The 17,351-nt window shown below is 39.7% G+C and overlaps 2 protein-coding genes across 3 annotated transcripts; both read left to right on the forward strand.

The window, feature by feature from the left end:
• Positions 1–445: 445 nt before the first annotated feature.
• eloca (elongin C paralog a) lies at positions 446–6,127 on the forward strand. Its single transcript, XM_048265647.1, has 4 exons — positions 446–519; positions 1,251–1,284; positions 1,431–1,574; positions 5,439–6,127. The coding sequence occupies exons 2-4, from the start codon at positions 1,281–1,283 to the stop codon at positions 5,627–5,629; spliced, it is 339 nt and encodes a 112-aa protein (XP_048121604.1). The 5' UTR covers positions 446–519; positions 1,251–1,280; the 3' UTR covers positions 5,630–6,127.
• Positions 6,128–6,419: 292 nt separating this feature from the next.
• On the forward strand, positions 6,420–16,870 carry ube2wb (ubiquitin conjugating enzyme E2 Wb). 2 transcript variants are annotated; one of them, XM_048266779.1, is made up of 7 exons: positions 6,420–7,117; positions 8,222–8,313; positions 9,185–9,220; positions 13,888–13,990; positions 15,557–15,712; positions 16,352–16,427; positions 16,645–16,870. In XM_048266779.1, the coding sequence occupies exons 1-7, from the start codon at positions 7,103–7,105 to the stop codon at positions 16,656–16,658; spliced, it is 492 nt and encodes a 163-aa protein (XP_048122736.1). In that variant the 5' UTR covers positions 6,420–7,102; the 3' UTR covers positions 16,659–16,870. The 2 variants fall into 2 exon arrangements, with proteins under 2 accessions (XP_048122736.1, XP_048122737.1); XM_048266780.1 differs by lacking the exon at positions 9,185–9,220 and having other exon boundaries at positions 7,003–7,117.
• Positions 16,871–17,351: the final 481 nt, after the last annotated feature.

The raw sequence follows: 17,351 nt of genomic DNA on the forward strand, positions 1-17,351 counted from the left end.
TTTGCTCTGCCTGCTCTGTAGCGTGAATGTTTATTCTTCATTCAGTAAACTGCTTTGGATTTAGCCTGCATTTTAAAAGAAAAGGAACAAAAACACTTTCACAAAATCATTTCTAGAATTATATCACAAAGCATGTCCACAGAGAAACGTACAAAGAGGATATAGTTCATAACGGCACATATTTTAATTAGGCTACTATGCATTCTTTCCTGTCATTATATCAAGAGATTTTAAGTAAATATCTATTTCTTTTCTACATCTAGGAGGAAGGGATAGTGTCTTTGAAAAAATATAATTTTGTAATGAATAAAAATAATTTCCAAAATCATATCAGCATTCATCAGATAGCTCTTCTGGATTTCTCCAAGATAATTTCCTCAGCACCTAGTACGCCATACTGCTATTATACTCCGAACCACCTGGTGGCGGTAATTTAACAGATTTTCTTTCAGTCGCAATTAAAATCCCAACAAAAAGCAAGACGGGAGGTTTGCCAAACTTCCGCCGCTGACTGTCGTGGTGAGCGTTCCTGTTTGTTACAAATAATTAGGATCATGATATACACGATTGTTACACATTACGTTTAAATATGCTGTGGGTTCAGAGTATTCATAGGAATTCCTAACCATCGTTTCGTCTTTACTCCTAATGGATGCTGACAAATTGCCTCATATCTTATTAGCAAGATAGCTTACGTGTTAGCCTTCTTGCTAGTTACAGGGAACAGCTGTCGATAGCCTATGCAGCTAACGTTAGCACGTCATACCAAAAGGTTGATCCATTGGTTGTGGAATAAAATCTTTAGTTAACATACATGACGATGATCCCGTGGTAGTGTTTATTGTGGTTGTTTGTCATGCATTACATGTTACGTATGTAGTTGGTTGATCAAACGCAGAAAGTACCAAGACTCGGTAGCATAGAGAATGCTACAAAAGTGATGCTACTCAATGAAATTAGGTTAGCTAGCGAGCAAGCGTAATAACCACAATGTGTCTCCCATAAAACTTCCTAGATGGGCAATTACAACTTATACACCCTGACTGCTCGTTGTTCTCTCTCTCATATATATATATATATATATAATGTCGTATTGATGAGTGTAATATGGTAATTGATGGAACTGTGTTAATATATTGGCACAATGCCTAACGTTATGTTCCTTGTTACAGTGAGTGATTTAAATTTTAAGAAATGCATGGAGCATGACCATTCCGTTGTTTAATCAGTTGTCCTGTGTCCCGTTTCAGGAAGAAACCCTGTCTGGAAGTCAACTAGTCATGGGTTAGTATCGAGCGGTGGACTACTAGATCCTAATGCCAACAATGTACCAACTTCAGTTGCAGCAGTAATTAATCTAGTCATGTATATAAAATGCATTTAGTTATATACACAAACACTAATCAGGACTGTCTATGACTGTCATCCAGATGGCGAAGAGAAAACCTACGGTGGCTGTGAAGGCCCCGATGCCATGTATGTGAAGCTGATCTCTTCAGATGGCCATGAGTTCATAGTGAAAAGAGAACATGCCTTAACTTCTGGAACAATTAAGGCTATGCTGAGCGGACCTGGTGAGTACCTATCTGATGTTGAAATCAGCTATTCATTTTGAGGCATCCCTAAGTTTTAACATGCACAACTTTCTCTCCAGTGCAGTTAATCTAATCTCCCCTCCCTAGCAGTGTGAGACATATTTGACTTGAGTCTGTTGATGTGTCATAGAATAAGGATCTGCAATGCATTCTCTATTAGACTGTAACTCGTTACCCATACTCAAAATCTATTTTTGTGATTCCATTTTTTAAAGTACCTTCATTCCACTTTTCATTTTAGCAATATATCGGTTTCATGGAATAGATTAGGGATCATCAAAGCACAGTTATTATTATTATTATTATTATTAATTATTATTATTATTATACCTCAAACCTGGCTGATGAGTTTACTTTGAACATCTTATCACTTTGGCTCCAGAAGTTAGAAATCTCACAAATTCTCATATGTGCCATTCCATGTCAAATCAGACAAAATCCAGGAAAATGGTTGTTACAGCATCTCAGATTTTGCTCAAATTTGTCTACCTAATATTTAGGTCCCAAAACTAAGACCTGTAAAGTATTTTTGTTAAATTCCAATGTTTTCATACATTTGTTCACCTTTGGTTTTGAATCACTCTTAGGCCCCTTCCACACGGAGACGCTTTTTGGGTTAAACGCACCGGTTTTGCTTCGTCTTGGCCGATCGTCCAAACGAATCCTGTAAATGCACTGCCCGAAACCACACTTTTTTGAAACCTGGTCCCAGGGTGGAAAAAATCTGAAACCGTAGCCCTTGTGAGTTCGTTTGGACAGCGAAACCGCATACCTGCGGATTAATGATGTCATCGCTTCACCTCAGATGCCTAGGACTTGACACTTATAGTACTGCCTAACAATACTAGTTTTCATACATGACATTAGCTACGATTACACTCAGTAGGATAAATATCACAACTGGTGCTGCGCAGCGCCAATCATGACTCATTCTCATGACTTCATGAGAAGATCATTATCATGACTTTGTGGACTGAACAGTGTTTTCCCTGTGTTTTCTTGATGCATTTCTAGTTATCGTCGGTGACGCGAGAGAACTAGTCAGAAGTTATTAGGGAAGTGCGGTGTAAGTTTAAATTAATTTGTGCGTAGTGCCGGTGTCATTCATTTATTTTACATGTCTTACAACATAAATAAATGCATTCATAGTCTAGTGAAGTCAGATATGAGCATACAAAGACGCGTAACTCATGTTAAGCCTATGGTAGATGTGCACTAAATGCGAATGCGCGATTTCATGCAGGCAAAAGTATCGACTGTTACTAACGAAGGTATTATAGCAATATTATAAATGTGGCGACAGAATAGCCTAACTTGGGTAGACCTAGAGTTTAGTAGCCTATGCATTTGAGGTGATAGCCAAAACTAATGTGAATCGCGGACTATCCTACAACAAAATAAAGTAAAGAAGATTGTTTGTACCTGCGTTAGCCAAATGAAGGACGGGACTGCACCCTTCACAAACCGTAAAAATGAAGTTTATTAGTTTTACAGATGACTACAGTTGGCACTATCAGTCCACACAAACAATTCTGGTTTCCTTGCACTAGCCATTTTCATTTGTATAGCCTACAGCGCGACTAACAGTGCCACCTATAGGCCTAGGATATGAAGTAACGTGTTGAGTCGTGTTGAGATGGATTCGTTTGGACGCAAATATTCTGGACTAGCCCTTAGAATGCCTTATATTGAAGGCCATGCTTGGCCATTAATATCTTAATAATATATAATTATTCCTAGTAGGGTGGAACACAGATGATGTTCTCAGTATGATCGGACTGTTAAATGTTTGTATTGCGTGCCCATTAGTTTTATATAAGGCCCCAGATATGGAACAAAGTGCAAAACTGGTGATATTGAAGGTCTTGTAAACTCATTTTTGTATCCACATGAGACCTAATTCAATATTGTATTAATATTGAGCCAATATTCAAGGTCTCTGCAACAAATGCACATGAAGATATTAAAGATAAAATAAGGTGTGATTGCATTTTTCGGTAATATTTATAGGACTAAAATGCCATGTGGGGTAGCTTGTAGGAACATGAAAAACCAATGTGAGAAAAGCTCATTTTATAGTCATTTCATGTATAAAGAGCCAATGATGTACCATGTTTCATTCATACATAAATACACTTACTTGGTTACATTGTATACCTATGCATTTTCATTCTTTGACCTGAGGCAAAGCAATTATTTTGACTATCTATCTATCTATCTATCTATCTATCTATCTATCTATCTACATTGCCACTTTGTACACTAAATGCCAATACACTGAGCTACTTTCACATAGATTTTCAAGTGCCTACTAGCTACCCCACAATGTTCAGTTATACTGAGAACATGTTTGTCTTCCACCTTACAAAGTATGGGCTACCTATGAATGATACTTTGGAATTATATTAATGCCCAAACATTGTTTCCCAGATAGTGTGATTTTCAGGCTGTGAAACTGAAGTAATTTCAAGGGCTGAAAATAATACGAAGGCATAGGTTTTAAACAAATATTTTACAGGCCTTGGTTTTGGGACCCATTCTTGATATAGACAAGTTTTGAACAAAATCTAAGACGGTGCAGCAACAACCTTATCTGATTTGACATGAAATGACCCATATATGTGAAAAGAATACTTTCCCTTTTTCATTTTAAGAATGATGCATACCGTTCTAGGTGTGAAAAATGAAACCGAATCATCTTATATGATATGTTTAACACGTTTATTGTGCAGTCTGTTAATATGGACACTTACCAGTTTTGTTTGCCTTTTGCATATGTACACAATCAGTAGATAGGAAAATGAAGCTATATGCAATTAAAGGTCTTTAGGAGACAAACAAAATATACAGCTCAAATATGATCTTGTATTCTGTACCATTACAGTCAAGAGTACCTTGAATTGGTCTGCTTTTTTACCCTGGCCAAATATCAAACAAAACATTTTCTTTTCTGTTAAAGTTAGATAGAGCAATGATACATTTTAATGAGTGTAATGATTGTGTATGATTGTCTTTTTAAAGTGAGTATTCTCATAATGGTTAATGGAAATTCTGGCTTTTATTATTTATTTTTTTTTCCACATAGATCTCTGCTTTTTTCAAGGGAATGAACATGAAGTGTAGCACTGTAGCTGCCTGGTAGCTCTAGCTGTTGGCTGCATGAACTCGAGCTAGGTAGAAGCGATTGTTTTTTTTTTTTTTTCTTTGTTTTGTTTTTTTCCCCGTACCGTCAGTACTGGGTGAACTCGAGAAACAGAGATCGCCAGAATTCTCCTTTAATAAAACCTGGAATGAATCTGAAACAAAATGACAGGTTTGATCAAAGTTCTACAAGTTATTGGCTACAAAATACTATAGCACAGCATACTTGATCAATATAGCACTACATCAATGTCCTGTGTTAAATTACCAATTATTCCTGGGTTTTTCATACATGTACATACATGTATTCATTTAGCAGACACTTTTATCCAAAGCTTTTAAGTATAACAAACTAAAATGAATAGGCTGTGACTTCTAGTGCAACTGTACTATAGGCTTTGAGCCTAACTGCACCTACTGCATTATTTTGAATTCTAAAAAGTAGTTAAGGGGCAGTGAGGGGAGAAAAGCCAAAAAAGCCTTTTTGCTTTTCAAGAGCATGATGTAGTAGACAGTCCCAAATGGTTGACTTGGCCATGGATCATTTTAAACAGCAGATGGCGTGTTGAGCTATTTTCAACAAATGCAGAATTTTCTTAAAAACCTTATTTTGTTACTATTAACACCAGCATTGATGTGTTAATTGTAAAATGTATAGCATGTTCAGCTTGTACTAAATATTTTATTTTGTTGTCCCTCTAGGCCAGTTTGCAGAAAATGAAACAAATGAGGTCAATTTCAGAGAGATCCCATCTCACGTCCTCTCCAAAGTGTGCATGTACTTCACCTATAAAGTGCGATACACCAACAGCTCCACGGAGATTCCTGAATTCCCCATTGCCCCCGAGATTGCACTGGAACTGTTAATGGCTGCGAACTTCTTAGATTGTTAAAAGATCGAAAGTAAATGTCCAAGCCTCAGCGTGTTAGTTGTGTTTTTGCAAATTTAACTTGTGTATGCAGTTTATTTGAGAAGGAGACGGAATGAGTTGCTTTTTATGTATCCTCAGTAAACTTGTTTATTTTTTCCCTGTGCGCTAAGTATTACTCCACCTTTTATTAATAGTGATTAACTTCATTTTAATAAACATGGCTGCACACACCCATACATAGTTGCAGTGTGAAGAGCTATGAACTGGGTAGTTTTACTATAATATTAGTTCTTGTCCTTTATGCTCATTATAGCATTTATGGTCTCTACATTTTGCTCATTTGGTATTTCATCTTTTGTTCAAACACACTGTCAAATTAGGCATGACCCACCACCACACCACACACACACAAACAAAACAATTCTTATTCGCTGGTCTGATTAATGTATATTTTTAATTGATGCACTGATGAATAGTTTTGGCTAATTTCTGGTCTGATAAATACACAACTTTTAATGACTAAGGACTTTTTATTTTGCATTATTCCTATTCCAAGTGCAGCTTTCTATTCTCTACTTTTTCTGTTGTGCTGAGAGTGAAGTGACAGCCAGCTGTGCTAAGCATAGTTTAAGAGCCGAAGGGATGTAGGGAGCATCGGGAAGCTGGGGAACCTGGACGGGATCTGGCTTCGATATGGTCCAGAGATCCTTAGGAAGGGCCACTGATTTTTTTTTTTTTTTTCAGCTAATTATTTGACTAAAAACATATTTTTGCCATATGGAACCATTGGTTAGGTATTAAAATAGTTGACTAAAGGAAATGCTTGCTGTAATGCTAGAGGAAAATTACTTTAACATTTACAGACTTTCAACATACTGCTAGATTAGATGCAAGCAGATTTAATAATAAAATGTAAATTTTACTGCATTGTAACAGGATTCCACTTGGATTAAATGATGGATAATTATTGAACAGCAGGGAAGATGGACAGGGAGTCAGCCAGCAGGTTTTGGCTAATTCAGTTTAACTGTTATTTTGAGGTCATGACACAGGCCTACACTGGCTAATAATTAGGACGTTGTCTTGTGCATTTGCGTGAAGATCCATGAAGTACAACTTTGACTGACTTAATATGCGCACTTAATATGAAAAAAATTTCACATGTTGCACATATTCCAGAGAAAAGATATTCTTATTTTTAGGGGAAAATAGGACATCCTGTTTCGTCTTTGCCTTACACGTATTATCATTTTATCGGTCGTACTTTTCTAAAATAGACATCCCTTCTAAAACATGACAAAATAACCAGCTGTAGACAATGCATGCATGCAGCAGAATTCACTCGAAAAGGATCCCAAATGCGGGGAATTTGACGCATGCCGTTCGCTTGTTATGATGTTTTCTAAACACAACCCTGTCACTGTTTCCACGTGATACACCGACGCAAGGTTCAGTCTGCGTCTTTCCACACAGCCTGATGCAGGGGGATCCATCATGGCGTCGATGCAGGTAAGATTTCTACAAACACGGAGCGCTTTTAGACAATTCCTCATGGGTTTTTCCCTCACTGATACTCTTCTTGTCGTGAAATTTAGCGTTTGAATTTATTTTAAGAAGATGGCGAAGTACAGTCAAATAGATATGTTGTAGGAGCTGTTCTAGCGATTGTTTCCACTCAAAATTACCAGCTATCTTGCTAGCTGGCTTTCGCTGACGTTCGCTCGCTAGCCATAGGAGATGACTCGGATTAATTAGCGCTAGCAGCCTGGTACAAGGACACGGTGGTATTTTATATGATCTCAAACCGAGCGTCCGACGTAAGGGAAGCATTCGTCGCTATTGCTGTGATTAGTTCGCCATGTATGTGAAAACACAATCATTTGATACTTAAAAGTGACACGGCTAGTAAAATTAGCTAATCCTCTCCAGATAGCAAATTGACAACGCAGCTTACTTCGTATTAGCCAGCGTTAGCTGGTTTTAGCCAACCTAGCTGTTACGGGTCGGGGTATGATGCGATGGCTAACTTGGTACTAGTTTCCGTAGTTTCCTTGACTCAGGAATAAGGAGCATATTCTTTAAGGATGAGTTCTACATTGGTCGTTCAAATGTTGTGTATTCAACTAACAACGGCATGTTTCAGTTGCCGTGTTGCTTAACAGTAATGTAGAAACATTGATGATGAGCTTATCTCAACCCATCGAGATAACCTAGTCCTAGTGGCCGGGCACATTCTTCCCTAGGTGATACCCGCAGAAACTGGATCAATTTTTTGACTGAACAAAGGTTGTTACTATCTGGTCAGCCGAATTGAAACCGCTTATACTGTGGGATTCATTACTTTCTCCGGACAGAAACTCTGCCCTTCTTTACTGTTCCATATTAGGTGGCACTGAGTGAAGTGACAATGCCAGAGGTCCTGAAAGTTAATTCATTCGTTTGTACAAAGTGCGGTCGCTTGGTAGAGCACAATTTGATGTAATTTGTGTTGTGATGGTTAATTGTTTGTAATAATAATGTTCTTTAATCTTTACCTAACCAGACCTGCAATACAATTTTATCCATTTGATACCCACAACATATCCTAATCAACGTTTTCCTTTCACATTACAGAAAAGGTTACAGAAGGAACTATTAGCTCTGCAAAATGATCCACCCCCTGGCATGACATTAAACGAGAAGAGTGTTCAGAATACGATTACACAGTAAGTACGAAAACCCTCTCTCACATGAAACCAGATTTTATCTTTGCGCACTTATATGGCTGTGGTTGTGTATTCAGGAGCCAATGAGTGCATGTCTTTTCCTCGCTTAAACATTGCATGTGTATTATTGATTAGTTGAAACTATTTGGCAGGTGACTCAGGGGTCGCATAGAGCTCTTTATCTCAACTCTGATTGAAGTGAGGAGAGGAATGTTGGAGTGGAATGTAGTGGAGAGATGCAGAGTTTAGAAGTGTGTGGTTTACAGTCACTGGAGTGGTCCACATAATTCTTCAGCCAAGCTTGTCTAATACGTAGTGTCACCGTTCTTTCTCATAAAATATTAAAGGTCTGGATGTCGGGTAGGTAGCGTAGAGTTGCAATGACAAGTTGCCAGCTGACCTTCTTTTCCTGGCCGTACCTCCATAGTTTTACTGTTGCTAAGAAGATCATGTTATGTCTTAAAGCGATGGTTCGGAGTAATTTCACCCTAGGGTCCTTTGCACCATGACCCCGAGCCAAACACCCTCCCGGAACCTGTTTTCCCTTGGTCGAACCCTGGTCGAGTAGCGCTGTCAGAAACTAATGAGTCTCTGCAGGCGTAATGGAACCAACTTTTATCTCGTAAATTACCCCACTAATAATGCCCTGAATGGTACGAAACTTCTACGGTATGTTCTTTACTTATACAACGAGGCATTGAAAAGTTTGTAGGTACACCAGGAGTTTATTTAACAGGTGACAGGTTCTGGGAGGGTGTTTAGCTCGGGGTCATGGTGCAAAGGACCCTAGGGTGAAATTACTCCGAACCATCGCTTTAAAAGGTGACATCTAATGATAAGTGAGCTGAAATGTTATGATTTGTTGCCTCAGGTGTCTGAAAATCATTGAACCTCAGCCCTGTATTTGGTGAGTTGTGTCAACATTTGTGGCAGTAGTTGAATGACTAGTCTAGTAATTAGTCTGTTATCACCACAGACTGTAAATGACAACTATATTTTTACCCTCACTGAGTATATCAAGTGAATGAGTGTGTCTGTTTCCTGCTGATCCGGGTGTATATTCTTGGCATGGAAACTGTTTTATGCAGACATTTATTTTCTATCTCCAGACAAGATGAATAGGCTTGAATAGGCTCCATGAATAGAGCGCCGCCAACATTATATTATGACCAATTTGTTGCTGTGTTACGTCAGATTAAAACAATGAGATTGTTTTCACTAAAATGCTTGTAGTTGTTCCGTGTGCTTGATGTTGGTTGGCATGTGAAGCATGAGGTTATTGCCAATGCACCAGAGACTGGGCAAACCTGTCTGTCATGCTTGATTGTCCCTGGCGTGTCCCTAGGACACTCATCTGAGATGTGGTGGTGAGATCCACTCCACTTTCTACCTTTGTCACTCTGCCACTTTTCTTTGTCTTTGTCTTTGTCTTTCTCTCTCTCTCTCTCTCTCTCTCTCTCTCTCTCTCTCTCTCTCTCTCTCTCTCTCTCTCTCTCTCTCTCTCTCTCTCTCTCTCTCTCTCTCTCTCTCTCTCTCTCTCTCTCTCTCTCTCTCTCTCATAAACATGACAACACAAGGGTGGAGGGTCATCCTCTAAATGCCTGTTGACGCACCAGCACCACCCTTGGTGCACATCACGGGCGTTGGAGACTAAAACTAAAAGTTGGAGACTTTTTGGAGAATAAAAAATGATGGCCCCTCTTTGAACTTAAAAGCACCCTGTTATAGTGTTGTTGGACTTGCGCGTCTGTCGCTTCCGATTTAAGGCTTTCAGAAAACGGCATAATTCTGACTCAGGCTCTGCTGCCTTAGATGACCCCCCCCCCCCACCCCACCCCCACCCTGTGATGCCCAGGCCGACTGCTGAGTTTGGCCGCATCTGCTCGCTCAAATGAAACTAGTGAGTGGTGACACTATGAGAGTGACTGTCTCGTGAAGTTCATGTTTTTTGACAGTCCGCTGTGCCCTGGAGTACAAGTCAAACCGTTTTGTAGTCATATTTGGGGAGGAATCGGATGATGACCGGGACATTGTGATGTTTTTACGTTGTTGACAGAATCTCCCATTTTCATTTGGAACACAGTGTCCTTCTCTCTAAGGTTTGTTTTAGAGCAGTGTGTTGATATCAAGTTGTGCTTCTTTCTCATTGATGCAATAAACTATAGGTGATCATATACATGCACATATCTTATAAAAATGTTCTTTTTTGCTCCCCCCCCAACGCACACACACACACCATATCTTCAAGTGTGTTTGTGAATGTATTGTGTCTAAACAGATACATACACACACCTATTGCTTGTAGACTGGTATGACTGTATTTAAGGTGCTTGCGATGTCAGAGGACTGCAGCCTCGAGGGGGCTGTTTATTGCCGTGTGTGCTGTTAATTGGCACCAAAGAGCTCCCTGTCTGTTACATCATCTTTGGTGGTCCTTGTTTCCATGCTCTGTATTCCCCACACACACACACACACACACACACACACACACACACACACACACACACACACACACACACACACACACACACACACACACACACACACACACACACACACACACACACACACACAGAGAGTAGATGAGGCATAAAAAAAAAAAATTATTGGGTTCTGGTTTCCGACCGACCCTGTCAATTTATGTGCGACCCAAATTTATTTTATGAGCTTGGGGAAGAAATAACACTAAATAGTCTAGGCTACATTAAATAAATCCACAAATAAAAGGTGAACTATAATTACCCCTTGCGTTATGTATAGGGATGAGCGTATTCTCTCTGTTACAAAGTAGCCTATGCACAGCTGTTCACGAAGATGATTGTTTTCATCACTTACCAAGGCACTCGCAATTTTGTCCAAACACCGCAACTTTTTCGCAAATTTGACCAATCATCGTAGTTTCACCGTGAAATGTCACCTACCACAACAGTCCCTCGCGCAGAATATTGAGCCAGATGGCACACTTACTTCTGCACCTTCTGCATATGACACCAAAGACTGCCCTAACGTGTTCGTTTCTCAGCAGTTTTGATGACCATAAATAGAAGGCTAACGTTAATGATCTGCTTACTTGCATCTCTCAACCTGGTGTTGCTAACCTACCTAGGCTATGAAAGTAAGTTAATTAAGGCCTACTTGGTTTACTGACATTTGAGTAGGCTATGCAACCCATTGGCAAACGTTTACCTGGATATGTGCTTTTAGCTTATGTCATGTTTTCTAGCTTGTGGGCTTAGTTTGAGTAGTGCTACCAAAATCATAGAAATTAATAAAATTGCAAGACATTTACCTCTTCTATGATCCAAGAATGATTTCATTCGAGTTGTTTTTTTAACATTTATTTTACCTAATGACATAGAAGACATTCCCAATTGCATCCACATATGGTAATGCACTATGCAAAAAGTGATTTACACTCGTAGCCGAACACAAGCCTTTCAATCCACTCAGAAATGTAATTAGGCTACTCTCACATCCTTAAAGGGGCAGGCAGTCAATTAGACGTACACCACCAATGTAATGACATTAAACAGAAGTGTAGTCAAATAGTTTAAATTAATATGAAATTACTAGATACTTACTTGGCTATTAGTAATTATGCTGGCCACAGACTATGAATTAATTAAAAGATATGAACTTAATATGAATTACAAAATATATGAATGTATTGAAACATATGACATGATGCCATCTCTTTAGGTGACTGTCTTTTTTGGACAGTTCTATGAAAGGTTATACTGCTTTGTGAATTACCTCAGTCAAAGCATTTTCACAAATAAAGTAGGCCTACTTTGATTTTCTGTAATCCTTACTGTTTACCTTTGATTATCCTTTTTTAATAAGCATCAAGATTATCAGTGTGATTTTGGTCTTACTAACCTTAATTGCCCTAAAAAAAAAAAAAAAAACGCAACTATTTTTGCAATTTTCACTTCCTCCCGCAATTTCTACACAAGAAACAGCTAAAAACACCGCAACTTCCATCCAGGCATTTTAGGTCGCAACAGTCTCAAAAAACCTCGCGAAATCCTGGAGGGACTGATTTTCTACCTATCCCTTACTGCCACTGGGGGAAAAAAAAAAAAAAAAAAAAAAGATTCCCTACCGACCCATGGCCTCAACAGGAACCAGACCTTTTTTTTTTTTTTTTATGCCTGACTAAACTATCTGGGTGAGTATATGAATAGATCCCTACAAGCTAGGGTAGTTTCTGATGGTGCCGGAATCCGAGTCACCTTTGGAGTAGATTTCCATTCTGACCATACAAGGTGTTCTCTGGTGTTACTATATATATATATTGTGGCTGTATCCGTGGAGATAGAATAACAAAGCATCTGTACTCTGCGGCGGTGACAGAAGATCCTGTTGTGCTTGATTCCTGCAGATCTCTCAAAGTCTCTGAAGACTGCCCTGTAAAACCTATTGAGTATTGGCCACTGTTGATGGCTGTGCCCACCCACCGTAGACACTTTATTGATGTGAGTTTCGGTAGAATCACAGATCAGTAAGGTTTTTGTTTAAACTGGATTCTTTAGGGGGGAAAACAGGAATTAGCTATCAGAAAGCACTACAGAGCATTTTAGCTATTTGAGGATTTGAGTCTTTTTTATTTTTTATTTCCAACTTGCTAATCAGTACAGTGTATTCACAGAGCAATACATATGGCCTCACTCTGCAAGAAAGTGGCTTGGTGCACATGTCTCCCAAACAGCTCTAAAAATCATAGCTATGTACTGACGTAACAGACAGGTCCTGTCCTGAAAGTATTTGAGTTTTTTTTTTTTTTTTTTTTTTTTTTTTACTTCCTCCTCTTTTTTTTATGATGTCTGTGTCTGTGTGTGTGTGTGTGTGTGTGTCTGAGCGAGTGCTGGTAATCCTTGCCTAAAAAGCAGCGAAGCCAAGGAATTAGCGTTTAGCCAGCTAGGCAGAGGCCCACTGTTCAAATCCACACGGGGAGGGTGGTCAGGTCAACCGGCTGCAGCCGTGTGGTTGTGATGAGCTGGAGAAATCCATTGACTCGATGCAGCGGTCATCTGACCACTCTTCTAAATGACTCGAAAGAGTTTTTGCTCTCTGTACCTCTCTCTCTCTGTCTCTCTGCATGCTATTGGCCGCTTGTGTTATTCTTATTTATGTAACTTAATGGGGGTGGGGGGGTTGGTTGGTTATCATTCAGCTCTTTTGTCAAAATGCTCACTAATTTGCTGGGATTATCCTTTGAGCATTTGGGTCAGGAAGCGGTTGTGCTAGACAGATCTGATCCATTTGACCTCCGACCTTGTTTCTCGAGGCGCGCAACGTGCGTTGTGATTTCTATCATTTTCATGCAAAAGTGCTTTACCAGAACTGAGTTGCCCCTTTGCCCTGTGTACCCCCATGACCCCCAGCCCCAACCAAACCTCTCCTTTATTGTCTCTTAATCCTTTGTTTTCCAAACTGGGATTGAGGCTTCCTTCCTGACCTTTCCCATTTAGCCTGACCATTTAGCCTGGCTGGTGAATAGCCCCGAGTGTGAACATTGTCACTTAAACAAAAGCCCTGATCCCTGTGCTTTTCTCTCTCTCATTCTGACAGGTGGATTGTAGATATGGAAGGAGCCACCGGTACTCTCTATGAAGGCGAAAAATTCCAGCTGCTTTTCAAATTTAGTAGTCGATATCCGTTTGACTCACCTCAGGTATGTATTACTGTCAAACTACATACAGTTAGTTCTGGAAATTTAGCATGAAGAAAATGTCGTCATGTACAGGAGTTGAAAACCCCACCTTTTGAAGGTTTTAGAATTTCTTACTAGCATAGATTTTATAAAACATATTTAAGCTTCTATAACACACAATGCTCTGGCCATTAAATAGCCTTAGTTGCTGAACTTGCCTCAAATTAAACAAACAAACAGGAGTTTAGAGATTAGTCTATTTTGTTTGGTCAGGTTTTTTTGTTGTTGTTAAATATATTGATTTCTAGTGCTGGTCAGTTCTGCTTTTGTTTATTTTATTTATTTGCCAATTTGTTACAATTATTTATGACTGTAAAGAAAATAAACAAAATAATCGTGGGCTGACACTGGAAAATGTGTTCAATTACGAGCAGCCGTGTTCCCTGCCAAGCCCAAATGCTTTCCCAAATGATTGATAATGGGATCACTCAGCACGAGGATGCTTTAGAGGCGGCCGCGTTCCAACACCAAAAGCCTAAGCACCGTCCACAGACCTGTTTGAACAGATTAACGCCGTGCGCCAATCTCATTTCTGGCCCTCTTCCCTATAAATGGCAGGCCGCGGACTGAGCAAATAGGATAAACAAAGTTGTTGCCGTTTGCGCAAGTGTGACCGCGATGGCGGTCAGTGTAAGACTTCAGCTCCACTTCAGCAGTTAATGCACGGGGTTGTTTCCGATGGTGTGAACAGATCAGACCAGTTGAGCTACGAGTGCTTACTTCCTGAATGGAGGTTTAAGTAGTGTGCAAGTGGGTCCACTGCTATTGTATTTATAGCATGAAGTCGAAATCACTCAGGTCAACCACAAGTAGAGGACGCGATAGAGAGACCTAATGTATGCTCTCATCTGCTACAGAAATAAACTTGGCTTTAAGGGCTCTTCCTGCCCCGCAAGCGCTTTTTCAGAAGAGTACACTGACCCTTATGTGTCGGACTCTAATGTGGTCTTTATCCATTGGTACTGTATGAAGTGAAGCCATATATATTTTTATGACTCCTCACATGTTCAAACATGTGCTTGCCCTGTGGCCTTTACGCTGTTGGTCCTTCAAGACGGAAAGGCAAAGCTACACCGGTGTCGTAAAGTGTTGTTTGTCCATTACATTGGGGGCGTGGGACCCTGTGGCTCTCTAGAAGCTCACGTGAAGCCCTCGGTGCCAGGCCCCCCCTGTTCCCAGCAGTTTTTTCCCCCTTCTCTTCTAATCCTGAGGCCTTGCGGTGTTTAGCCACAGCTCTACCACAGGGCTTATTGGCCAGGTCTCATTAGTTTTGCGAGATTTAATGCTGAAATCTGACATCATTCCAGCTGACTACTTTACCCAGACTGATGTGATGACTCACCTCCAGCTGTGGTGTGGGTGAGAGTGAGAGTGTGTGTGTGTGTGTGTGTGTGTGCGCAGGTGCATGCAAGTGAGCTGCTCTATTTTGTTCTTTTAGAAACATTACATAGCTTTGGGGTATGAGAGGAATGTTAAAGTAGCGTTGTGCGGCTGCCACCTGACCCCCTTCTTTGTTTGTCTCTGCAGGTCATGTTTACCGGGGAGAATATACCTGTCCATCCTCATGTTTATAGCAATGGCCACATCTGTCTCTCCATCTTAACAGAGGACTGGTCGCCCGCTCTCTCTGTACAGTCAGTTTGTCTAAGCATTATTAGCATGCTTTCCAGCTGCAAAGAGAAGGTAAGACACACACACACACACACACACGGTTGCACTGGTAAAACTTTGGGGCAGTTACTGTCTCAGACATCCTTATATGGTTGTCCTGTGCTGTCAGTTCCCATCATAAATTTCCAAGGTGTATGTACTTTTCTCTGCCACATGCAAGAGATATTAGACTTGTCTGTGGTGTCAGATCCACTCTAGCATGACAAATATCTGAAATCGACTTCAGCTATTAGCAAAGTTTTTTTTGTTTGCACAGCTCCATAATGACTAAACCAAGGGTTATATGTAACATATTAAATGTTCACGTCAGCACTAAGTCAGGTTTTTTTTTTTTTTTTTTTAAGAATATTACATGAATTATTGTGAAGACCTCACATTTTTACTGGAAAATTAGTAAACCGATGATTTTGTATGCACAGATGTTTACAGCTGCCATAGTACAACATCAAATTCCCTCATGTTGGCTCTTAGTAAGCTTATATTTCAAGTGAAGCTCAACAGAGCCCCCTTGTGGTGCAAGATCACCACTATATTACTATATTACTATGCACATCCTGTGTGATGCCAAATGCTGTGGCTACAACTTGTATTGTTTCCCCTTTGTGGCAATAACCCTGTTGATGATCTCTCTTACTTCATTTTGCTTTGCAGAGGCGACCTCCAGACAACTCCTTTTATGTTAGAACATGTAATAAGAATCCAAAGAAGACAAAATGGTGGTATCATGGTGAGTGTCTAATGGTGTTTTTTCTCATGATTTTCATTTTGTGTCATTTACTTTGATTTGTCAAGTGATATTGTGTACATGGATAGTACACAGTGTCCAGACTTCCTTCCCAAAATGTCATAAATTACTGAAATGTCCAATCATGTAGGTAAATTAGTGTGGATCTGTTCATAAGTCATTTATTAGTTGTGTTTTTTTTGTTTGTTTCTCCACACAGATGATACATGTTAATGTAGAATTTTGGTATACTCTTAGAAGAAAGAAGTCCTACTGACCTACATAAGCACTTTTTAAGAAACATTCAGTCTTTGAACTGTAAACTTTGACTGGAACTATGGAGATATGCGCTGGAGATTCTCCTGACTGCAACCCCAGATGGGCAGTGGGATTTGTGTACACAGCAGGTTGCACCTGAAATGGATGCCGATTCGAAACAGGACAGGGCGATACTTGGATGACGGCGGCGATGATGGTGATTTGATTTGGGGTGTATTGGGGGTGGTTTGGACACGATAGTTATGCAGGAATCAGGAGGATTTGTAGTGAGTTATTCCTTATACCATTTGAGAATCTTATTCTGCTGTCTCTGTTTTCATTTTCTGTTGGTACAGTTTAAGGTCCTCATGTATTGTGCAATAACAATGATGGGATGCATGCTTGGGCTAAAAGGAGGAAATCTAAATCCAAGTCTAATTTAGCTGATCTGGAACAGACCATCTTTACCCATAAGCAATTGCAACATCTTTTTATTGTCCTTTTTTCCTCAAAACAATATGCACTGTGAAATATATCTAGTGGTACAATGGCATGTTGGTACAACATGCTGTTAAATAGAAACTTCTAATCACTTTAGTTCTGGTCATTAAATTAATGTTTTTATTTAATCCATATATTCTGGCACGGCATTACTTTTTCGTTTGATCT

Source organism: Alosa alosa, chromosome 16 (assembly GCF_017589495.1).
Source record: "Alosa alosa isolate M-15738 ecotype Scorff River chromosome 16, AALO_Geno_1.1, whole genome shotgun sequence".
Lineage (NCBI taxonomy): Eukaryota > Metazoa > Chordata > Actinopteri > Clupeiformes > Clupeidae > Alosa > Alosa alosa.